The 16,691-nt window shown below is 35.1% G+C and overlaps 1 protein-coding gene across 1 annotated transcript; it reads left to right on the top strand.

Moving 5' to 3' along the window:
- Positions 1-8,828: 8,828 nt before the first annotated feature.
- LOC123704867 (uncharacterized protein YMR317W-like) lies at positions 8,829-11,986 on the top strand. Its single transcript, XM_045653360.1, has 3 exons — positions 8,829-8,833; positions 8,930-9,711; positions 11,841-11,986. Exons 1-3 carry the CDS (start codon positions 8,829-8,831, stop codon positions 11,984-11,986), a joined length of 933 nt encoding a protein of 310 aa, XP_045509316.1.
- Positions 11,987-16,691: the final 4,705 nt, after the last annotated feature.

Here is a 16,691-nt window from a genome sequence, read left to right as displayed (position 1 = left end):
ATTAATCATATTAAATAGTTGCTCTTTTAAAATCATGTCAATATTACATAATCTGTAACTTATATCTAACTTCATAATATATCATTTTCATCTTCCATATATTCCTTAATGCTATAATAGGCTCTCTGAACTAATATATTTTTTACATGAGTTTTACCTGAATTTAGCACTACCAAACTCTTTAATACAATGTGGAATTCTGTTGTAAAAGCGTATACCTAGACCCATAAATGAATTTTTAACTTAGGCTAACCGGTAAAATGGCATTTCAATTTTATTTCTGTTCCTTGTGCCATAACAGTGTTTATCTCCTACTCTTGTGTGTAAGTCGGCGTTTTTGTGTACATGCAAAATATTATTAAATATATACTGTGATGGTACAGTAAGGATACCAGTATTCTTAAAGAGATCTCTTAGCGAGTTCCGAGCACGTAAATTATATATAGAGCGAATGGTTCTTTTCTGTAAGATAAATATAGTTTCTATATCTGCTGCCCTGCCCCATAGTAGAATTCCATAGGACATAATACTTTTTATACACCATTACAATTAATCTAATATTAATTGTGTTCATTGGTTACATTTTTAAAATCTTCGTGTTTTATAAATTTATAAAGAATAGAAAAAATTCGATCACGAGGCGGGACTCGAACCCGCATAATTTCGTGATCGAATGTTTATATTCTTTATATTTATAAATTTATATTTATAAAGCCAAAAATATCAAATTCAATCTTCGTGTTTTGTGAATTATTTAATAAATCATTTACGTGATTCTTTTTTTGTTCGATGCGGGATGGTGTCGAATTGGTCCCATAAATTGGTTTAATGCTAATAATTTACTACTAAATGCAAAAAAAACAAATTGTGTAGAATTTATCCTCCCAAATGTAAATAAGGTGAAAAGGAATATTATTTTAAACGGGGAGGTATTATACCCTGTGGAATCTACTGTTTTTCTTGGTTTGACACTAGATGAGAAGCTACAATGGGGGGCCCATATTACCACCACCGCTGCTAAGCTCAGCTCAGCTGCATATGCAGTGAGAAGAATAAGGCATCTCACCGATGAAGAGACGGCTAGATTGGTTTACTTTAGCTACTTTCATAGCATTATGTCCTATGGAATTCTACTATGGGGCAGGGGTGCAGATATAGAAACTATATTTATACTACAGAAAAGAGCCATACGCTCTATATATAATTTGCGTGCTCGAGACTCACTAAGAGATCTCTTTAAGAATACTGGTATCCTTACTGTACCGTCGCAGTATATATTTAATAATATTTTATATGTACACAATAACGCTTATTTACACACAAAAGTAGGAGATAGACATTGTTATGACACAAGAAACAGAAATAAAATTGAAATTCCATTTTTCCGGCTAGCTAAAGTTAAAAATTCATTTATGGGTCAAGGTATACGCTTTTACAACAGAATTCCTCATAATATTAAAGAGTTCAGTAGTTCTAAATTTAAAACTTTATATAAAAAATGTACTTATTCAGAGAGCCTATTACAGTATTAAGGAATATATGGACGATAAAAACCCATGGAGGGTTGTCGCGTAAAAACCACAGGACAGTTCTTTGGCATATTATGATTATAATGTACATATAACACATATAATGTATTTTGTAAAATTAAATTGAAAAACTGACATGATTAAAAAGAGCAACTATGGAGTTTCTTGCCGATTCTTCTCCGTAGATACTGCTTTCCGAATCGGTGGTAAATGTTAAAATATGTAATGACGTTTCAAAAGTGCTTCTAAAAGAAGTCTAATTGAATAAATAAATGTTTGAGTTTGAGTTTGAGTTTGAAAAAATTTTATTAGGATAGGCCCAGTATTTTATTTTATGAGCATTTTTGTCTGTATTTGTAAATGTTGCAAGTGCAAGTTTGAAGTCGGTTGTTTTTAACGCAGTTATGTCTTGTATGTAAAACCTTTTGTCAAAAATAAAATTCTTTATAATTAGCACATATTTTATTATTTATACTCTAGTGAAAAATTTTCAGGTGATTATATAAAAGTAGGGCTCAATTTTTTCGCGAACCCTACTTCTAAATAATAACCACTCTTCAATAATTTAAAACTCCTTGACTGAATCCCTTCACACCCTAAAATAAAAAGTGCCTATTAATTTTTCTTATAGTAAACAGAAATTCAAATTCAATTATAAAAATACTTATTACCGATTTAATACTTTGATGATAATTGATAGTAGAAATATTTATTACTAACCTTGATATTGTTGTGGACATGATGAAATGTCTCCATATTATGTTATATGTAATATATATACGATGGTATACAAAAATTATTATCATTCGAACCTGCAATCCTAACTTGAAGACTCAATAAAACAAAAATTATAATTCTTATCATCAGAACCCTTTAGTTTCTGTGATCTGTGATCAGAACCAAATAATTACATGATAATAATTAATAACCTTTTAAGTAATACCATCCTACTAATCTATACTTCTATACTAATATTATAAAGAGGAAAGGTTTGTATGTATGTATGTATGGTTTTCACGCATAAACTACTATACCGATTTTGATGAAATTTGGCACAGACAATCTTTAGACCCTGAGAAAGAACATAGGCTACCTTTTATTGCGAAATATGTACCACGGGCGAAGCCGGGGCGGACCGCTAGTAATATAATAAATGCGAAAGTTTGTGAGGATGTGTGTGTGTTTGTTACTCATTCACGCAAATACTACTAAACCGATTACAATGAAATTTAGCACACATATAGACCGTAACTTGGATTAACACATAGGATAGGTTTTATCCCGGTAATCCCACGGGAACGGGAACTATGCGGGTTTTCCTATGAAAACGCGGGCGAAGCCGCGGGCGGAAATCTAGTGAATAATATAAATAAGAAAACATAAACATTAAGGTCTATACATATCGCTGCAGTGCTGATACATGTAAATATGGCCCTTATGCGTCGCAACGACAATAATTGATGACGTCACAGCGCAGTAGTTTACTACGCAAACATAGTTTTTCAGTTAATTATTGTAAAAATTATCAAAATTAAATAATTTTTTTTGTAATTGATAGAGCAAATCGGGAGCAATTTTTTTGGAAAAAATTTTTTTATGAAAAGTGAATATTTTTCAATCTATAGGGAAATCAAGTTTTCAGTATTTGGATTTTTTTTTAAATTAATTATAAATAAACTAATAATTAAAGAAGTGGAGCAATTACAGATTCTGATGGAGCATTTAAGGAGCAATTTTTTGAGATATTAATAATAATAAAAAAAAAACTTTCCGCGCTAACTTCCTTCCGGTAAATTAAACCCATTAAAATGTAATTTTTTGAAAAAAGATCTTTTGTACCTAGGTCACATCGTTACACCAGAAGGTATAAGACCAGATCCAGAAAAGATTAAAGTCATGCAAAATTATCCAACTCCTAAAAACGCAGATGAAGTCAAAAGGTTTGTTGCGTTTGCCAATTATTATAGAAAGTTCATACCAAATTTTGCAAACATTACAGCAAGTTTAAATAATTTAACCAGAAAAAATGTTAACTTCAATTGGACTACAGATTGTCAAAATTCTTTTGAAACTTTAAAACATACACTATGTAACCCGCCTTTATTGCAATATCCAAATTTTGAAGAAAGTAATGAGTTCATTATTCATACAGACGCTTCAGGGTTAGCGATTGGAGCTGTTTTATCAAATCAAGACAAAAGACCAGTAGCATATGCCAGTCGTACTTTAAACAAAGCTGAAAGAAACTATCCTGTGATAGAAAAGGAACTTTTGGCAATTGTATGGGCTATCAAATATTTTCGACCTTACATTTATGGAAGAAAGTTCAAAATTTGTACAGATCATAGACCATTGATATACTTATTCAACATGAAAGACCCATCGAGTCGACTTACCAAATTCAGGCTATGTTTAGAAGAATACGATTTTGTAATAGAATACACGCGAGGAAAAGATAATGTCGCTGCAGACGCTTTATCTCGTATAGTATTAACAACGGACGACCTAAAGTCTATTAATAATAAAGTCAATTGCCTCATGGTTATGACTAGAAAACAAAGAAAAATGATGGATGAAATGGAAAATAAGAAGAAGGATAACGATGAAAAAGCTGACGATTGGACTGATCACCCAAGAGTCGTAGAAATACTTAAACGGACAAAAAATTCGATAGAATTCAATTTGGAGACTAACGAATATACGAAGAACGAGACATGTTCAGAAAATGTCCATAGTAAAGAAAAAACATTTATGTATACACCTTCAAGGAATATGGTTACAATGAATCCTAATTCTAGATCATGGTTGAAACGAGCTTTCGCAGTGAGAGAATTAGAACAATTCTGTAACAAAGAAAATATTCAAGAATTATGCATAATAAAAAATGAAAGAAATGAAAAATTAATAAAAGAGCTAGCTCAGGAAGTAAAAAATATAAATAAGTGGCAAGGACCACGGATATGCATATTAAAAGGTGTAGTAAAAATAGAAAATATGGATGACAAAAAGGTCATACTAAATGATTTTCATATATTACCAAGCAGTGGACATGCTGGTATAAGAAGAATGACGAATAACATAAAGAAACGTTACTACTGGACAAATATGGACAATGACATATATAACTTTGTGAATAAGTGTGAGCAATGTCAAAAGCAGAAATTTCATAAGCAAGTGAAGCAACCTATGTGCATTACTAGCACTGCATCTTCAGCTTTTGAAAAAATATTTCTTGATACAGTTGGTCCAATAACACGAGATGTTAATGGAAATGCCTATATACTAACACTACAATGTGAGTTGACGAAATACGTGGAAGCATACCCAAAACCAAATAAGGAAACAGACACAGTAGCTCGTGCTTTCGTTGATAATTTTATTTTACGTTACGGTATTCCACAGACGATTGCAACTGACAGAGGTACTGAGTTCATTTCAGCAACTATGAAAGATGTTTGTAGATTGTTAGAAGTAAAGCAAATACAATCAACAGCATATCATCACGAAAGTATTGGTTCTTTAGAAAACTCGCACTATAAAGAATATTATATTTAATTATTTTAATTGTTACTGGAATATCATATTATTTCTCCTTAATTAGTAACTAGAGATAGTAATCCGACGCCTGTAATCGGATAGATATTTAGTTTAAGTACCTATTTACATTTTATTATAAAAAGGGGTAATTTCTCTAATAAAAGTCAGTGTATAACCAACCATCATTCGTTTTATTTCTCTCCACGCACACCACACATCACAGGGGTACTTTGAAGACTGCTACTGGAACTAATAGACGAGTAGAGCTAGTACGTTTTGTTAGTACCTGCTGGTCACTCCATCAAGTCCGGAGGTAAGGTCTCAACATAACTAACAAAACGTGCCCAAACTCGGCACACATAGCTCTACTCGTCTATTAGTTCCAGTAGCAGTCTTCGAAGTACACCTGCAAGTCACTCCATCAAGTCAGAAGGTAAGGTCTCAACGTAACTAACAAAACAAGCCCAAACTCGGCACACCTAGCTCTACTCGTCTATTAGTTCCAGTAGCAGTCTTCGAAGTACACCTGCAGGTCACTCCATCAAGTCCGGAGGTAAGGTCTCGACATAACTAACAAAACGAGCCCAAACTCGGCACACCTAGCTCTACTCGTCTATTAGTTGCAGTAGCAGTCTTCGAAGTACACCTGCAGGTCACTCCATCAAGTCCGGAGGTAAGGTCTCAACATAACTAACAAAACGAGCCCAAACTCGGCACACCTAGCTCTACTCGTATAATAGTTCCAGTAGCAGTCTTCGAAGTACATCTGCAGGTCACTCCATCAAGTCCGGAGGTAAGGTCTCGACATAACTAACAAAACGAGTCCAAACTCGGCATTCGTAGCTCTACTCGTCTATTAGATCCAGTAGCAGTCTTCGAAGTACACCTGCAGGTCACTCCGTCAAATCAGAAACTAACGCAATCCCGGAAATCCCACGGGAACGGGAACTATGCGGTTTTTCTTTGACTGCGCGGGCGAAGCTGCGGGCGGAAACCTAGTAATTGTTATTAAAACACAATTGCCATCTTCAAAAATATTTTGGGGCACGTATTCTCGCGTGGTTGCAGTTTACAAACAATACCCCGAATTAATTAATAAAACATAAAACTCTTAAATATAAAAAAGTTTAAAAAGTTTTATGAACCTTTTTAAATGATTTTCTAGTATAATTTCACTAACGTCCTTAACTTTTTATGAGTTTTGACTGGGCACGTCGGTTAAAACCTATATTGACTAGATGTCTCGACTTAAAATCAGTTAATAAGGATATTGACCGATGCCCTTAGTCAATAACGTTATTAACTGGTTTAATCAGATAAAATCAGTTAATAAGGATATTAACCGACGCCCTTAGCCAATATCCTTATTAACTGATTTTACCGGTCAATAACGTTATTGACTGGTTCAGGGTTTTGACTGTAACATATATAACGCGTTGATTTCTTAGTTTAGGGGCTTCTCTCTTAATGGTCGCATAACCACATAAGCTACGGTTTCACCGGCTTAGCCTGAGAGGAGCACCAGTACCAGTAACTGCGCGGGGTGCAGGGGACGAATCCCTATTCTATATCATAGAATTCGTTAAGTTCTATATTGTGAATCGTAAAGTGAAATATATATATTGTGTGTGTATAAAAGTTGTGTTGTGAAAATAAATAATTTTTACTAATTTTGTGTTTTTTTTAAAACACAAATAGACCACAAACTAACATTGGTGTCAGAAGTAAAGGGGATTTTTTATCCCTTGGTCGCCCATACCCTGACAAGGTCGACCTGATTCACACGGTGGGCCCACTACGACGCCCTTCACGAGGGTACTAGTACCGCCCGCTGCCAATTGAAGAAGGATTCTCCCTGCCCGGCACCTGTACCTCCGCCGCTACCAGCTGCTGCCGTCGCTGCCAGGATTCCACTGTGTCTGATTCACTATCAGGCACCGAGTCAGCCAGCCAGCCACCGAGCTAGCCAGCCACCGAGCCAGCCAGCCAACCAGCCAGCTAGCCAGCTAGCCAGCCAGCTAGCCAGCCAACCATCATCAAGCCTCATAGCTCGCCATCGAGTCACAAAGGCTATTATACCGGTGTATTACGAAACCCGGTAACAAGAATACATCGCGCCGCCGACACAATAGGGTGTCATATGTCGCTGCGTGTCGTCATCGCCGCATTCCTGTGAGTGTTTCGTTACTTTTTATTGCCATTTATTTTATTACGTTATAATATATTTTATCATTGTTAAAGATGTCTAAGGCCCAGATTCACAGTCGTGACTTTACTTTACCGCAAAAGAGTCTTCACAAAGTAAACTTTGTATGACCAAAGTTTACTTTCAACATATTTAATTTCAGAGAGAATTGCTTGACTTTCCTTAGAAAAGTACGGTCCCAAAGTAAAGTACAGGGTAAGACGTGTAACTGTTACTTTATACGCATAATTTATGTTTTTGAGAACATAATATTATTAAATTAAGTTATATTTCCATAAAAAACATATATAATAATAACATTATTATTTTATATCAAAAATTAAATGTTTAGAAAAAAAACCATCATGTACGAAGATTATAGTATAAATATATAAAAAACCGGTAGACACAGCAAAATTCGTCAGAAAAATATAAAAATGTTATAAGACAAACGAAACGATGCAACGATCAACACATCAACAAAAAAATGTTACTCGACATGACGTTTCGATCTATAACCCAACCATATTAAAATGTGTTTCTGTTCTACGAAACTGGTTTAAAATGTAGGCCTACATGATTTATACGCATAGTCATGTAAAGTTTACTTTGCGACCAAAGTCATGATTATCGGCTCCTTAGCCTTTACTAAGTAAAGTATAGTTTCTGGAAAGTAAAGATGAGCTTGACACGACTAAGAAATATATTTTTGGTTGAAAGTAGATCTTTCCATCAAAGTAAAGTTAAAGTGCGATCTATGAATCTCGGCCTAAGAGCGAGGTTAAGTCCGAATGTTCTACTATTTCTGAAATCGAAAATATTCCGCTTAATGTCTTACTTAAATTTATAAAACCTTTCGACGGCGATAGGCAAAAATCATCGTCTTTTATTAAGAATTGCGAGAGCGCGATAAACCTTACATCCAGTAGGCAGAAAGACATACTATATCGTTTTATTATATCGCAATTAGAAGGTAAAGCCGAATTAGCGTGTTCACTGAAAATTTTCGATAGTTGGCAGGACTTAAAAATATTTTTAAAGGCTACTTTCGGTGAAACTAAACATAGAGATCACCTTTTGTTAGACCTTCAGAATTGCAAACAAAAACAAACTGAAACTGTTTCGCAATATAGCTTACGACTGGAGACATTCCTTACTCGTCTTCAAACCGATATCGCGCATTCAACTAAAAATCCGGACGAATTAAAAGGGCGCATAGCTAGCACGGAAGACCTTGCTTTACATACCTTTTTGTTAGGGTTGCCGTCCTATAAATCCACAATTGTTCGATGTCGTAACCCTACGACATTATGTGATGCTATAAATCTCGCGGTGCAAGAAGAAAAATTGTACAACTACGTTCAGTCATCAAAGACTATTGAACAGAGGCCCAAATGTAGTTCTTGTGGGAAACTAGGTCACTCAGAAAGGTCTTGTTTCCTCAATCGTCAATTTAAACGTAATATTCACACTGTTTCGCATGATGCAAAGCCATCAACTAGCTCAAATACTACTGCACCATTTTCTAATTCTCAAATTTGTAGATATTGTAGGCATGCAGGCCATAATATTACGGAATGTCGTAAGCGCCAATATAATAATTCTCGGCGACAAAATCACTCTGAACACAAAGTTCATGAGATTTGTGAAGATAGTAACAATGACTCTTTAAACTAAGAAGGATTCCGTTTCCGCGTCGTACGGAATCATCGACTCAAACCGACGTGACTTATGACTTATCTTATACTACATCGGCTCAATCTACTATATCGGCTCAATCTCCTATATCGGCTCAATCTCCTACATCGTCTCAATCTACTATATCGGCTCAATCGTCTCAATCTACTATATCGGCTCAATCGTCTCAATCTACTATATCGGCTCAATCGACTCAATCTCCTATATCGGCTCAATCGCCTCAATCTACTATATCGACTCAATCGTCTCAATCTACTATATCGACTCAATCGTCTCAATCTACTATATCGGCTCAATCGCCTCAATCTACTATATCGACTCAATCGTCTCAATCTACTATATCGGCTCAATCGCCTCAATCTACTATATCGACTCAATCGTCTCAATCTACTATATCGACTCAATCGTCTCAATCTACTATATCGGCTCAATCGCCTCAATCTACTATATCGACTCAATCGTCTCAATCTACTATATCGGCTCAATCGCCTCAATCTACTATATCGACTCAATCGTCTCAATCTACTATATCGACTCAATCGTCTCAATCTCCCATATCGACTCAATCGTCTCAATCTCCTATATCTACTAAATCTCGTAAATCGACTCAATCTCGTGTGTCTATTCAATCTCGTAAGCCAACTCAATCACGTATATCAATTCAATCTCCTAAGTCAAATGTAACTCCTCAATCATTTAACACGAAAAAGTCCCGTACTAAATCTACCTATTCTACATTTCCTAATCCTCCTATATCGAAAGGTTATCGGTCTAATAATTCTGTAAAGACAACTTGCAATTCTATTCCTAATTTTCCAAATAGAGTAACTCAGAACAATACTAATTCAGAATCTCTTGAAGCTATTTATGAAATTAATTATAATAGTAAAATTCACTTACCTCATGTTTATGTTAAATCCTCATACTCAGACAAGGCTTTAGTACTTCTTGTTGATTCTGGTGCAGCTATTTCACTTTTGAAAAAATCATCTTTGCAATATGAACCTGAATTGATACCTAAAATTATAAAATTCAAAGGTATCGATAAACAATCTGAGTATACTGAAAGCCTTGATCAAATTAAATTCGATTTTAAATTCCCAGATCATTCTATTATCACTGATTTTAATTTAATTCCTGATTCTATTGATATTAATTTTGATGGAATTATTGGCAATGATTTTCTTAAGTCTAAAAATGCTAAAATCGATTATGAGACCAATATCCTGAAGATAGATAATTACACAATTCCTCTCCACTTTACCAAACCTGAATACACTGTTCCGGCTCGATCCGAAATGATTATTGAGTGTAATGTCACAAATCCTAAAGTAACCACTGGTTTCGTAGAAAAAACCGAAATTCAGAATGGAATTTTCATCTCCGGTTGTCTAGTTTCACTTAAAAGTAATAATCACGTTAATGTGTCTGTCCTGAATACTACTAGCTCTGACGTTATAATTAAGTCTATTTCTATATTTGACGACGCGGTTGGCGCAGTGGTAAAGTAACTGCCTACTGAGCCGACGGTCCCGGGTTCGATCCCCGGTCAGGGCAAATATTTGTGTGATGAACTCAATTATTTGTTCTTGGGTCTGGGTGTTATTATCTATATATGTATTTATTAAATATTATATTTATCGTCGCCTAGTACCCACAACACAAGCCTTAATTGAGCTTACTGTGGGACTAGGTCGATTTGTGTAATAATGTCCTTGTTAGCGATCGACGTAACGTCGTTAATAGGCTTTGTAAAATAAATTAGTGTAGTTTAAAATAAGACAAAAAAGACCGCACGGTGCTCAATAGGAGCAAGTCAGTAAGTACGTTAACCAATGAGGAGCGAGTATTACTGTCGGTATCTCCCTATAGTGTTTAATTGTAAAAATTAGTACGTATATTTTGTTTAAATAGTAATAGTTTTTGAAATTATTTAAATATAGTACATTAATTGTAAAATTAGTAAATAAATAAAGCATGAATAGTAATTGTAAGTTGTAAAGTTTAAAGACGACAAGAATTAATGAATAATGTCTTATTTAGGACTTTCACCGCTTATTTCTTGTTGCCGTATTTGTAAAATGTTACGAACAATAAATAATAAATGGTTCCACAGTTATAGTTCTCACTAAAACAGTGTTGAAGCATTATGTTGATAAATTATGTAAATATATTATTATTATGTTTTTAAAAAAGTATTAGTGAATATAGATAAGCATAATTGCAATCACATGTCTTAATTGTAAGTTAGACTATTAGTGGTATTTTAGCTTGTTAATTTATTTTTTGGTATTTTTGGATACAATTTGTTATGACTATGTACAAGTTGGTATTATATAGTTCATTATGGAAACTTCTCACATATTACGGTGATGACTTCAAAAGATGACGTTGATATTGTTTACATTTGAAATGATTGTTAATATTTTGAATTATGTATAATAAGTAGTTTACTTGAATTAAGGAAAAGTGTGTTACAAATTATGCGCAAGTTTGGTAGTAACCTTTGAATTTGTATATGTTTATAATTATTTTATAAGACAAATTGTATGCCATTGTAAAGGTATTTTTGGTTGTTTTATATAATAATTGTTTGTATTATCATATTATGTTGGAATTTAATAAAGTTACGAGCAAGAAAAGGGCTGGTAGATAGTACAAGTAACGTATGATTTTATCGGAGAGCACCGGCTCTCCGTGCGGTAAAACTTTACTTTGGTAACCCCTCCGTCGAGCGTAGGTAATAGAGTCAAGTGAAGTAAAGCTCAGTCAAGTTCTCGGGAGTCAACGGTACGGAGCACAAGTAACCTACGCGACTATCACCAGCCCTCGAAAGCTACTTAAGGAAGAATTGCTGCTGTTTTATTTCGCCGTTATACGTTATTGCGAAGCCCGCGTGCTTTGCACCGCGAAATACGCGTTCCTCATATACGAGCAGAGAGTTGTATTGGCACCTACTACGTTTTCACTGGCGCTAGCAGAAGCGTCGGGAGTGAGCGTGAACCAGCGTTCGAAGGCGTTCACTCAGCGGAGATAGACATACGTTGTTTATCGGCCGTGCACATATTATATCGCGTGACCTGCGTATGAGCACGCTCGTACTGCGTCTACCGCCGCGATATACACTGTCGCATATATTGTTCCACGCTACAACATTTTTGGTCCTTCGAGCCGGATTCTGCATTACAATTTGGTTAAATACAGGCCAGATACTGTATTTTATGGTCCTTCGATTGAAAAGGAAAACGCGTGAAAATGCCAATTACGAGATCGCAGAAGAATACTCCACAAGGTCGTCAGATGTCAAGCAAAGAGGATGATAGTCGGTCCTTACAAACGCCGACTAATATTGCTATGACGACAGACACATTGAACATACAACAGACTGCCGAGAACAAGGAAGAGACCTCTGCGCGCTATTACAGGGCGATAAGTGAAAAAGCGAGGTCCATACGCTCCACAGAGTCAGCTGCACGAAGACGACGTTTGGAAGCTGAGCAGGAAGTGCTACAGCGGGAATATGAAGTAGCACAAGCAGCTGCACGTCTATCGCGTGTTAGATTGGAAATTGCACAATGCGATGAAGAAATTGATGACTCTACGATTGATGATAACGAATTTACGACGGAGTGCTGTGAAAATACGAAAAAGACAGCGGTATTGGATGGAGAGCGCGCTGCCAACTTATGTTCGCTTGACATAAAAAATGAAAATGTTACATCAAAATTCATCGAAGTGCAAACATTGGCGGATGCATTAAAAGAAGTTATATGCACAAAAAATAACACGGCGGCGTCGCAACCGAATTATATACACGAATTGCCGTTCTTTGTCGGCAGTAGTGATGAATGGATTGCATTCAAAACAGTTTATGAGGATACAGCCCCATTGTTTAATGATGTACAAAACATGGCGAGATTACGAAGGGCAATAAAGGGTCGTGCACGTGAAGCAATAAAAAGCTTGCTTTATTCAGCCGCTAAGCCGAATGACGTCATCGACTCGCTTAGACGCCGCTACGGTAGAACAGACGCTTTAGTTCTAGCTGAGTTAGACAAACTACAAGCATTGAGAAGAATAACCGATGATCCACGTGATGTATGTATGTTTGCGAGCCAAATTAATAATAGTGTCGCTGCTATTAAGGGCCTTAAGCGACCTGAGTACTTGCTTGCGCCACATATTGTGAAAATAATACTAGATAAGCTACCACAATCGTTTCTATATCGGTGGTATGACTACATCGGCGACGAAGAACATAGTGTGTCCGATATAACACGTGTTTCACAATGGTTGAATCGGGAAGCAGATAGATGTGGATCTCATGTGAGTCTTGGCGACACCAATAATTGGAGAACAAATCGAAAAAATGTATATTATAGTGAAGCAAACAATGTAACGAATGAACATACGGCAAATTATAGTATCAGTGAAAGTAAGAACACGTGCCTTCACTGCAAGAAAGACCACGTGTTAAGTGAGTGCCCACAATTTATGAAATTATCCACACATGAACGTTGGGATGTGGTAAAAAAGAATCGTGTGTGCTTCAATTGTTTAAAAGGAAAACATAGAAAGGAAAATTGTAGAAAACCACCTTGTAAAAAATGTAAACGGTGGCATCACTCGCTTTTGCATGTAGATTACGCCGTGCAAGAGCGAAACAGCGATCATGTGCCTTGCGAACCAATAACGAATGCAGTAAATAACGTAAGTGCAACAAATATGTCACGAGCTTACTTGAAAATGGTTGAAGTATAAGTTTTTGGGCCAAAGGGCTCTGAAAAGATCATGGCTTTATTAGACGAAGGGTCTACAGTGACATTGCTAGATTCATCAGTAGCAAATCGTATTGGCGCTAGTGGTGCAAAAACAGAACTTGTATTACAAACTGTGAGTGGAAAAAACATTGTAAATAGTCAATCTGTAGTGTTGAACTTAAAATTAAAAGGTGTACATAGTGACAAAGTGCGACAAATAAACCAAGTGTGTACAGTGGACCATTTAAAACTAGCCCCGCAGTTTCTTATCAAAGAACGTATCGAACAGTATCGCCATCTACGTGAGTTTGCTGAACAACTTTATTACGAGGCTAAAGCGCCTTTGTTACTAATCGGGCAAGATAATTGGAGACTCATGGAGTCTAAACAAATACGAAAAGGAAGAACAGGACAACCGGTGGCATCACGAACAGCGCTAGGCTGGGTACTTCATGGGATTGACGAAAATAACACGAGGTCAGTAAATATTGTGAATACGTGTTTCTATGAAAGTGCAGGCAATATAACGCCTCATTTTAAACAAAAAATTCCTAGTGACTTGCAAATTTTACATTACGCACCTACAATGCGTGATTTTAAGATTAAATTTAACAAAAGAAAGAAACACATGAAAGAGAGAGCCCGATGTAAAAAATATAATATGTCTCCTACAAAGACATTTAGAAATGAAGTTACCTCACGACATAGTATCAAAGAAAAGCCTAATGTTAACTATGGTAAAATTAATCGTGGAGTACGTTGGCCCTCCACACAACATGGGAATTGGAAACATAGAAAATTTGATCCTGATGGGATAACAAACTACAACAACTTGAGTGGAATATCATCGATCGCTAATCACAGAGATTAGTGCTATGCACGAGGGGGAGAATGTTAGCGATCGACGTAACGTCGTTGTTAATAGGCTTTGTAAAATAAATTAGTGTAGTTTAAAATAAGACAACAAGTGATAACTGCGTTAAAAACAACCGACTTCAAACTTGCACTTGCAAAATTTACAAATACCTACAGACAAAAATGCTCATAAAATAAAAACTACTGGGCCTATCCGAATAAAATTTTTATGGGACCAATTCGACACCATCCCGCATCGAACAAAAAAAGAATCACGTAAATCGGTTCAGAAACCTCGGAGTAATCGGTGTACATACATTAAAAAAAAAAAAAAAAAAAACATACCGGCCGAATTGATAACCTCCTCCTTTTTTTTGAAGTCGGTTAAAAAAGACCGCACGGTGCTCAATAGGAGCAAGTCAGTAAGTACGTTAACCAATGAGGAGCGAGTATTACTGTCGGTATCTCCCTATAGTGTTTAATTGTAAAAATTAGTACGTATATTTTGTTTAAATAGTAATAGTTTTTGAAATTATTTAAATATAGTACATTAATTGTAAAATTAGTAAATAAATAAAGCATGAATAGTAATTGTAAGTTGTAAAGTTTAAAGACGACAAGAATTAATGAATAATGTCTTATTTAGGACTTTCACCGCTTATTTCTTGTTGCCGTATTTGTAAAATGTTACGAACAATAAATAATAAATAGTTCCACAGTTATAGTTCTCACTAAAACAGTGTTGAAGCATTATGTTGATAAATTATGTAAATATATTATTATTATGTTTTTAAAAAAGTATTAGTGAATATAGATAAGCATAATTGCAATCACATGTCTTAATTGTAAGTTAGACTATTAGTGGTATTTTAGCTTGTTAATTTATTTTTTGGTATTTTTGGATACAATTTGTTATGACTATGTACAAGTTGGTATTATATAGTTCATTATGGAAACTTCTCACATATTACGGTGATGACTTCAAAAGATGACGTTGATATTGTTTACATTTGAAATGATTGTTAATATTTTGAATTATGTATAACTAGCTGTTGCCCGCGACTTCGTCCGCGATTAGGTCGTTTTTCGTCATTCGTCGTTTAAAAAAATACGTGACACTTTATTTTAAAATTTTCTTAATTATTGTCTCTTATAAAATTTAACTACATTAAAATTGAACACTCTGATAAGAAAATCTTAAAATCTGAAGAAAACATGAATGTGGTTTAAATTCTACATTACTTAGTATCAAATAATAATCTAAATTAACACTAGAGCGCACGCGCGGGGGACATAGGTCACCCAGTGTATTATATTGCTAAATATTTTTTTAAAGAATCGTGCTTGAGTGTTGTTGTCTCAGGTATTCCCCGACTATCAATCACCGGACATTTTAGCAGCGTGATAGCTTCCTTGGTGCAACGAAGTGTAATCTGCGAAAATATAAAAGTACATGGGTGACGCATGTCCCCCGCGCGAGCGTTCTAGGAAGTTTTTGAAATCATACAATTACGAGTGAAAATCAAGTATACCCCTTTTATTTTTTACTGCTCTTATGATAAATTTATACTTTTAAGAAATTATTAATATATAATCGTAACTTAAATCCAAATAAAATACTCATATTCGAGTGCTAGGACATACTTATTTTTTATTGAAAATAAAATTTTATTGGATAAGAACAAATTATTCCTAAACTGTATAATTAGATGATTATTTTTATCAAATTTGTAGTTTCCAAAGTAAAAACAACTGATTGATCACAATAAGTAAAAAATTAGTTACTTTTCACAGAGGTTTATGTTTAGCTCATAATTTAAGTAAAATGAGAAAATATTGATATTTTTTTTGTTTCATCACTTAAAAATAAAGTTGATTCATAAATAAGTACTTCGTTTACTCTTTAAACTACGATTCTTATGAAAAAAAAGGGCGTCGTTATGGGTGACATATGTAACCCACGCGTGCACTCAAGGAAAATTTTAGGCGCGAGCGCTCTAGTGTTAAATGAAGTTCTCATGTGAGACTTCCTTTAAAATTGGCTGTCAATTGTCATTACTTACTCTGTGGGTGTTTGTACACTATGGTTTGACATTACTCTATAATTAAAAAGATCACTTGCTGCGT

The sequence above is a fragment of the Colias croceus genome, chromosome W (genome assembly GCF_905220415.1).
Source record: "Colias croceus chromosome W, ilColCroc2.1".
NCBI classification, from domain to species: domain Eukaryota; kingdom Metazoa; phylum Arthropoda; class Insecta; order Lepidoptera; family Pieridae; genus Colias; species Colias croceus.
This window is presented reverse-complemented; position numbering and strand designations above follow the sequence as displayed.